Source organism: Thalassophryne amazonica, chromosome 12, assembly GCF_902500255.1.
Source record: "Thalassophryne amazonica chromosome 12, fThaAma1.1, whole genome shotgun sequence".
NCBI lineage: Eukaryota > Metazoa > Chordata > Actinopteri > Batrachoidiformes > Batrachoididae > Thalassophryne > Thalassophryne amazonica.
This window is the reverse complement of record NC_047114.1, coordinates 79,321,530-79,330,158: the sequence shown is the minus strand read 5'-3', so window position 1 is coordinate 79,330,158 and position 8,629 is coordinate 79,321,530. Positions and strand designations below refer to the sequence as shown.

Here is an 8,629-nt window from a genome sequence, read left to right as displayed (position 1 = left end):
ATTCAGTGGAGTCTTCCACATTTGGTGAGAATCTCTGTAGTTTTAATGTAATCCTTCAAAGCCTATATAAAGTGAAATCTTGAGCCAGAATCCAGATCACCTCCAAAATTTAATAGTCTTCCATGGCCTAATATCTATCTGTGGCAAAAATTTCATCAAAATCCATCCAGTAGTTTTGACATAATCCTGCTAAAACATAGACAGATAAATAAATAAACAAACGCCAATCATTTTATTATGTCCTTGGCGGACATAAATTGTGCAGAAAGTAAGAGTACAACACAATTTAAAATCTCAACCAATAAATCACCTTCTCAGTGCATTAACAGGAAAAATAGGCAACCTCTCCCCCCTCGTGAAAAAATAAATAATTAAAAATAAAAGTTAAATTTTGTATACATAATACATTAAAACTGAGACAAACAGTTTTCAGTGAGTCATAATAACAAAACATCCTAACAGTATTAGTCAACGGATAAACAATAAACAAGCGATGCTGATGTCGAACAGTTTGCAAGAATGAGCGAGGCCTTAACATCCACCAATCTAGGATGAAGCGTGCAGTGGAAACAAGTGTGCAACTACTTAGTGGTATTCAAACAGGTGAGACAAAGGAGACTCCACACCTGGAGTCAGCCCACACTGCATAGAATCACCCTGCATCCAGTACAGGAGGAAGTAAATTACATATGGGGCATTTTCACAGCAAAGGTTGGAAAAAAAATGTCCCACTTAAGAATATATGTATATATTCAGGAAAGGACATTTCTTTAAAACATTTGATCCTGGATTTTCACAAGTAGAAGTCATATCACACACCTATGGTCAATTTAAAGTTTCAAATTCACCTAACATGCATGTCTTTGGATTTGGAAGGAAGCCAGAGCACCCAAAGGGAACCCATGCAAACATGGAGAGAACATGCAAATTCTTCAAAGAAAGGCCCCAGGTGGGAATCGAACCCACAACCTTCTTGCTGTGAGGCAGCAATACTAACCACCAAGCTGTAGTGCTGCCCTAGTGCATACTCAGGGAAGTGAAATTTCCCACAGTTCAAATAAAAATTTATGGTCTCAGACTGGTGCAGATTTGCTGACACTCACAAATACAGGGGGCAATCTACACTCAACAAAAATATAAACGCAACACTTTTGGTTTTGCTCCCATTTTGTATGAGATGAACTCAAAGATCTAAAACTTTTTCCACATACACAATATCACCATTTCCCTCAAATATTGTTGACAAACCAGTCTAAATCTGTGATAGTGAGCACTTCTCCTTTGCTGAGATAATCCATCCCACCTCACAGGTGTGCCATATCAAGATGCTGATTAGACACCATGATTAGTGCACAGGTGTGCCTTAGACTGCCCACAATAAAAGGCCACTCTGAAAGGTGCAGTTTTATCACACAGCACAATGCCACAGATGTCGCAAGATTTGAGGGAGCGTGCACTTGGCATGCTGACAGCAGGAATGTCAACCAGAGCTGTTGCTCGTGTATTGAATGTTCATTTCTCTACCATAAGCCGTCTCCAAAGGCGTTTCAGAGAATTTGGCAGTACATCCAACCAGCCTCACAACCGCAGACCACGTGTAACCACACCAGCCCAGGACCTCCACATCCAGCATGTTCACCTCCAAGATCATCTGAGACCAGCCACTCGGACAGCTGCTGGAACAATCGGTTTGCATAACCAAAGAATTTCTGCACAAACTGTCAGAAACTGTCTCAGGGAAGCTCATCTGCATGCTCGTCGTCCTCATCGGGGTCTCGACCTGACTCCAGTTCGTCGTTGTAACCAATTTGAGTGGGCAAATGCTCACATTTGCTGCCGTTTGGCACGTTGGAGAGGTGTTCTCTTCACGGATGATGCGAAGGAGATGTGTTGCACTGCATGAGGCAAATGGTGGTCACACCAGATACTGACTGGTATCCCCTCCCAATAAAACAAAACTGCACCTTTCAGAGTGGCCTTTTATTGTGGGCAGTCTAAGGCACACCTGTGCACTAATCATGGTGTCTAATCAGCATCTTGGTATGGCACACCTGTGAGGTGGGATGGATTATCTCAGCAAAGGAGAAGTGCTCACTATCACAGATTTAGACTGGTTTGTGAACAATATTTGAGAGAAATGGGGATATTGTGTATGTGGGAAAAGTTTTAGATCTTTGAGTTCATCTCATACAAAATGGGAGCAAAACCAAAAGTGTTGCGTTTATATTTTTGTTGAGTATATCTCTGCTGACAGATTACTATTTCTGAAGCCACAATACTTGATTAGAGTTGGTAAGACAGCCACCATTTTGACATTTGTACACATGCACAGCTTAGTTTTTCTCCAATTTGCTCACCTGATTGGTCTTTCATGTGCTTCAGATTGGTTAAAAAAGTAAATTTGGTTGCACGTAGGACATTGCATCAGCCCCATTCACTTCAATGCTCAAGCTATCTATTGAATATGTGGGAAAATACAATCACGATTTAGTAAGATGGTGTAGAAAAATTCACAGACGACAAGGCAGGAAACAGTACTTTCAGAAAGTATATGGACAGAGGTAAGTTGACAAGATAAGATACGTACAACTCAGATACTTTTACTGCTGTGCACATTATAGGCCCACTGTTGGGGACTATTTATATTATTACTGGACAGTCAGGATGTGTAACTTTGTGACTGACAATAAATACTCCGACTGTTGTATTTCCCAAATTTTTCTCAAGTGTCTGTGAAATTTCTTCAATTTATTGCTCTAAAATGCATGAGAATGTATTTAAAAGCATTTAGTACCCTTCAGCTTCTACAGCCCCAGGCCGGCCCCGGACCACCAGCCAAAGGCTTTGGTTTTCCTTGGACTTCTGCAACTAAATCACATCCCCGAGACTTAACTTTCAAAAATGTCTTATCTGCGCAGGAAAGGACAATATTGAAAACCTCCGCATGGAAATGCCCAACATGTAATCCACTTGAAAGCACAAACAAATGAATAATACATACAGTATGTTGCATCCAGCCTCCTAACAGCATTTTGTTTCTCTTGAAGCAATATAGCAGCCTGTCCATTAAATTCATGCACCTTCAAAACCCCAGTGAACTTACACAGACACCTATAACAATAAAATATTCCCTTCAAGATAAATAGAATTTCCATTTGCAGACTCAAACACCTTGTGCAAAATACTGAGGGGAAAGTCTCAAAGAATATGTCATTCAAGTATTTCATTAAAGCTACATTTTTGTGAAGTTATATTTGTTACTTATAACTAGAAACTACAACCAATTAAGAGAAACAGGCACAAAAAAAAAAAAAACACTTTAAAAACATGCTTCCCGGTAAGTGGAATGTTAACTTGTGTTCCACATGCTTATTTTTAAGGAAGGATTTTGCTAAATGAAAGTGAAAATTATTAAGCCAGTCGATTCAGTCAACTTCTAAATAAGCATGAAAACCTGTACAGTACATACTGTACACGATAGTGCTTTTATGTTTCAGCTATCTTACACATGTTGACGTTTATCAACGGAATGAACTAAAACAGACCGATAATTCAAGCGGAATATTTTCCTGTGTGCTGATGTGTTTGTGGGTGCTTGTGCTGCAGATGGTGTGTATGCTTTACAGTCATGATGAAAGTGATTTACTTGTTCTTGTCTTCGAGTCCACTCTCTGCCCTCAGCGCCTGCCTGTTGGCTGAAATAAAGTTGATCCAGTGTTTGAGGTCATCTGAGAATTCAGGGCACTCAACCTGCACAGAAAAATAAAGTGCTGATGTCAGGCGACACCAACAAGGAACATTTCGTTCCGCATCCTGATAACGCTCACCTTTTCCTTGCAGACAGACTCGATGATGTTGTCCGGGCTGCTGCGCACCACATTCTGCCTGCACAGCATGATCGCAGACACAAAGCCGTCTGTCTTGGAGACAAAGCGCTGCTCCAAGTAAAACGCCTTGTCGTCCCATCCCAGGACTTTGGTCCGAATCTCAAAAGCTTCACGGAAGGCCAAAGAGCGCCGGTAGCGGATGGTGGATGCCCCTACCACCATTTTGGCCCCTAGTTTGTGTGACGCCATGAAAATGCCGCTTCTTACGTAATGGTGGAACCGAGCAAAGTCGCACTCCCTGAGGTATCGGGAATTGTTCATATGACCCATGTAGTCCAAATCGTTGGGAAGGACCTTGCACTCAATACTTTGCTCAGCTAGAATGTCGCATATTCGTGGTTGAAACCATGCCTGTAAAAACACATGTGCCACGCGTAGGAAGTACCACACATCCAGATTGCAGAAGAGCAGGAGGGCACCCAGCAGCAACAGCATCAACAGCATCTCTGTGGGAGGGGAAACAACAAAAAACAAAACGTTGCATTTTAACAGCAGCAGCTTGTTTGAGAAAAAAACCTGACATTGGCCACTACTTGAAATCATGGCTGACTATAATATTTCTTTTCATCTGCAGGTTTGGTTCTTTAATTTATGCATACTTTTGATCACACTGCTGGATTCTTCTGCTACACCTCTGACAAAAACATCAAGTCAATGATCAGTAAGGTAACATGTACGCAAGAGTTGGTTTGGTTTTCAGTTTTGTGTACTCTGAGAAGCACCAGACTATAACACCCCCCCCCCCCCCCCCCCACACACACACACACACATTTAAAAAGTCAATGTCAGTCAAATGATTACTTTTGACATAACTAGTGGGAGCAGTGACATAACTATGTATCGTGATTAGAACCCAACCGATATATCAGACAGCTGATAATACCAGATGATAATATGAGCCTTTAAACATGTCAGTATTGCCGTTATTTTTATCGATATGAAAACTTTTATTTTACTGAATCAACAATGCATAAAAAAATACTTTCGTTTTTCGAAATGGTGTAATTACTTAGTTTGTCAAGCAGAGGGTGGTCTCACTGCAGTGTTTACTATGCTGTCAAGTAGGGCTGCAGCTATCCATTATTTTAGTAACTGTGTATTCTATCGGTTATTCTGGCGATTAATCAAGTAATCGGATAAAAAGTACTTTTGCATTTTTAAACAACATCAACAGTCCAGGGATCTCCCAAAGCAATGGCACAAAGTCACTGCACCATCACGCAGATTGTCAAATTTAGTCTATCCCTTTCTGTTTACTGGGTAATTATTTATTTTTTCACATCTTTACAAGTTCTGGATATTTCCTGGTGTCAGGAGCTCAGCCAAAGTCGGGCCAAAGTCTTGAAATTTTGCTGAAATGGTGATGGGATGTGGCTTTCTGTTTCTTGTTTTCCTCAACTTGTAAAATGTAACTATTTTTAAGTTTTGTTTTTTTTGTTTTTTAAGGTTGGTGGACTTGGGTCCCTGCATGATTATTTTTTTTAATCCCCTTTCTCTACCATTCAGCCAATGTATTTCAGCTGGAGGATGAACATGCAAGCCTCGCAGTCAGTTTTTTTTTTTTTTTATTTTATTTAAGTTTCCATGTTTGTGAAGCGTTGTGTGTTGCCCACAAAAGCGAAAATTAAAAAGCGAAACACTCAGTGCGAGTCTGTGCAAAACACAGAAGAAAGAGTGGAATTCTTCCAGAGACTGTTTGTTAGTGTGGCCTGGGCTGGAGCTGTGACTCAACCGGTGTGAACTGAGTGCTGAGCCGCTCACACCGGGCAGAAAGAGACAGCAGCAGGCCGCCACATGAATAGTCACTCCCCATGTAGAGCGGAGAGCAGCCAGCGAAGGAAACTGTTTTTTTAAAAAACAGAAACACACTGCTTCACTTTAAATGCACAGTAAGCTATTTCAGATGATCAGCGTGGACCCTCTTTCTCCTAAAAGGCTTTATTTTACTCTGTGTGTCGTATTGGAAGGAAGTAGCTTTTGTGCTAAATTGATTAGCACTTACACAGCCTATGCGCATGCTCTAGTCTTCTTCTGTTTTTTTTCTGGGGACATTACACCGCCACACACAGGCCTGACATGTACTACAACGTTAAACAAAGCTTCGAGGCACAGAATTTGCTTCGATCATTTTTTGTAATTGAATTAGTCGAGTTACTCGACTAATCCTTTTAGCCCTACTGTCAAGCATCGCTGGGACCCCCACCACACCTAGTCATGCTACAAGAGACAGAGGCAAAGCAGCCAGTTGCCATTCATTTTCAATCAGGGTGTATCACACAGACAAGAGGCAAGTAGTCACTATACCACCTGTTAGGCAGGGCCAAAATAGACAAGATGTCTGTTTTATGCAAATGTTGAGCGGTGGGATATGGCTACTGCCAATCCAAGTGAAAGCAGCATAACATACAAAGGTTGGTTGTTGGTTATATTTATAATCATTATTAATATCCGTATTAGTTATCCATGTGCGTGTGTTTGTTTGTTCAGAGTTGGGGGCAGCTCCAATTCTGGAACTAGAATGAAAGGTTCTGAAATTGAAAGGATTTGAGAAGTGGAATTGAAAGTTTCAACATGACTGAATTCAGCTTTACTTGAGAATATGCTTGTGCTTCATCCCAGTTGCTTGTACATATTTTCCTATCAGTTTCCCCTTCCAGTCAACTTTCCAAGAACATGCAGCACTGTGCAGTCAGCCCTTTCATCAATGACCTGATGTAGCTTTCCCTCCACAATCAATGAGTGTCCTGTCAAGTCAGCAGTCTTACCCATGACTGTGAATGTGTGTACTGAACCAGGCTGAGAGATTCATGGAGTTTATATTGCATAAATAGTTACTCAAACTTAAGATAGGCTGCAATGATAAAAATTGAAAAACACTTGAAACATAAAATTTTAAATTTCTAAAGGATCTGCCAATTGTTTTTTTATGATATCCCATTTTTTCTTTTTAGATGCCCTTGCAATATTACTTGTACTGTATGGATTGCAGCAACGTCAATTACGGTTTTCTTCTGCGTTACGTGACTCACTGGCATGAAAACAAATGGCTGGCGCCTTGATATACCATAGAGATACAATGTGTATTTGGTGTTGAATTGTGTATTTAAGGCCTTGGTATGGCCTTCGAGTATAAGACCAAATTAGTAGAAGCAGGACTGGTGTCTTGTCCATACAAACTCGAAGCTGGATGATGGAAAAATGGCCAGATGTTCAATATCCCAATACTTTTTCCAACCACACAGACCCACCAAGTATTTATGAAAGTAATGAATATAACGAATGGAACAAATTCGTAGACAATCTTAAAACAGTTTATGCTATTACTATTACTAGTGTCTAAATCTAAGCTTCTTAACATTAACAAACTTCTTATCCTTGGCAAAGAGCATCAGTACATTTATATCATAATGGGTTGCCGCGGAGCCGCGTCACTTCCGCCGAAGTGGCCAATCCGAAGGCAAGAATTCGTGCCTCCCTCGGCGACTGGCCGCCCGATGAAAACAAGCTCGGGCTGCATGATTGTCTATTGAAATCAGATGGTTTTGTTTAGTCTCTAACTTGCTTCCAACAGCCAGCTGATAGCTCTCATTGCCTGGAACGACAAGATTTATACACTAAGATGAGCTGAAATGAACCACTGCAGATTAAATTGACTTTACTGATGAGTCTGACCCCTTTGAAAAGTGACCAAATTACATGTATTTGTATTGAGCTCGGCCATGTTTTCATGGGCCAAAAATGGCCACCAGAGGGCGCTCGGTGTAAAGTCCGCGGCAACTTTTAGACATACCATTAACGAAATGTTGACCGCATATTCTGGCATTTTTGCATGATGTGTATGTTTATCCATCTCGGTTGAGTTTTTTAAGTGGATTCACCCAAACATAGTGGCTAACATGTAAGAAGATCGCATCAAATTAAACTGAGCACTAAACTCGATTGTTGTCACGCCAGCTGGCGTTGCTAAGCGCGTGAATGGCGGAAGTGCGACAGAATACGTCACTTTCAAAATGATGAGAAAAAGAATCGAGATTTCACTGCAATACATCGACTTGTCCACAAGAGGTTCTTCAAAGAACCAAACCGACTCTGATTTCAAAAAACCTTTGGTAATAACACAGTTACAATCGTATTCTATAAAACACCACATTAGCTTCATGGTTGTGGGCATGGTGAAAAAGACCTAAGGTGACAGTCTGCAGTAACACATCTTTTCTGAAATTATATTCTTCAACCTTGGTACGACTTGTAAGCTAAATGAATGCAAAATGCTACTAGCTTAGCCGCTAGCTTTCCGGAGCGGGTAGCCTCTCTGTAACTATAACCCCAACGACCAAATCTACACTTACATATTGTTAGGAGAAATTCTGCATAAATAAATGAGGGTAAAAAGAAAAAAAAACTGACCGTGGTTCCAGAAGACGATGCTACTGTACCACGAAACTTCCAAGAAGCCGGTAGAATAAAGACACGATTTCCGGGTGTGTGACGACACAACGTTTCACTGGGCTGCTTCCCACCCCCCAAACTCCTTCTTCTTCTTCTTCTGTCGAGTTTATTGGCAGTTTACAAACCGGCACGGTGCATTACCGCCACCAATTGTTTGGGTTTAGAGCATTGATTCAAATCCCAGCCTGACCGGAAAATCACTTAAAGTCGCTTTGAGCATCTGATGCAGATGGAAAAGCGCTATATAAATGCAGTCCATTTACCATCACCATCTTTAAGAAAAGGTGCAGGAA

The 8,629-nt window shown here is 41.0% G+C and overlaps 1 protein-coding gene across 1 annotated transcript; it reads right to left on the bottom strand.

Annotated features, from left to right (window-relative positions):
* Positions 1-2,620: 2,620 nt before the first annotated feature.
* Positions 2,621-8,385, bottom strand: si:ch73-52e5.2 (protein THEM6). Its single transcript, XM_034182801.1, has 3 exons — positions 8,295-8,385; positions 3,828-4,333; positions 2,621-3,750 (listed from the first exon to the last, which is right to left on the bottom strand). The coding sequence occupies exons 2-3, from the start codon at positions 4,329-4,331 to the stop codon at positions 3,643-3,645; spliced, it is 612 nt and encodes a 203-aa protein (XP_034038692.1). The 5' UTR covers positions 4,332-4,333; positions 8,295-8,385; the 3' UTR covers positions 2,621-3,642.
* Between the last annotated feature and the right edge of the window lie 244 nt (positions 8,386-8,629).

Coding starts and splice junctions, on each gene's coding strand:
- si:ch73-52e5.2 (XM_034182801.1), bottom strand. CDS start 4,331: ATGCTGTTGATGCTGTTGCTGCTGGGTGCCCTCCTGCTCTTCTGCAAT. Junction 3,751..3,827: donor AGTCTGTCTGCAAGGAAAAG/GTGAGCGTTATC, acceptor TTTTCTGTGCAG/GTTGAGTGCCCTGAATTCTC.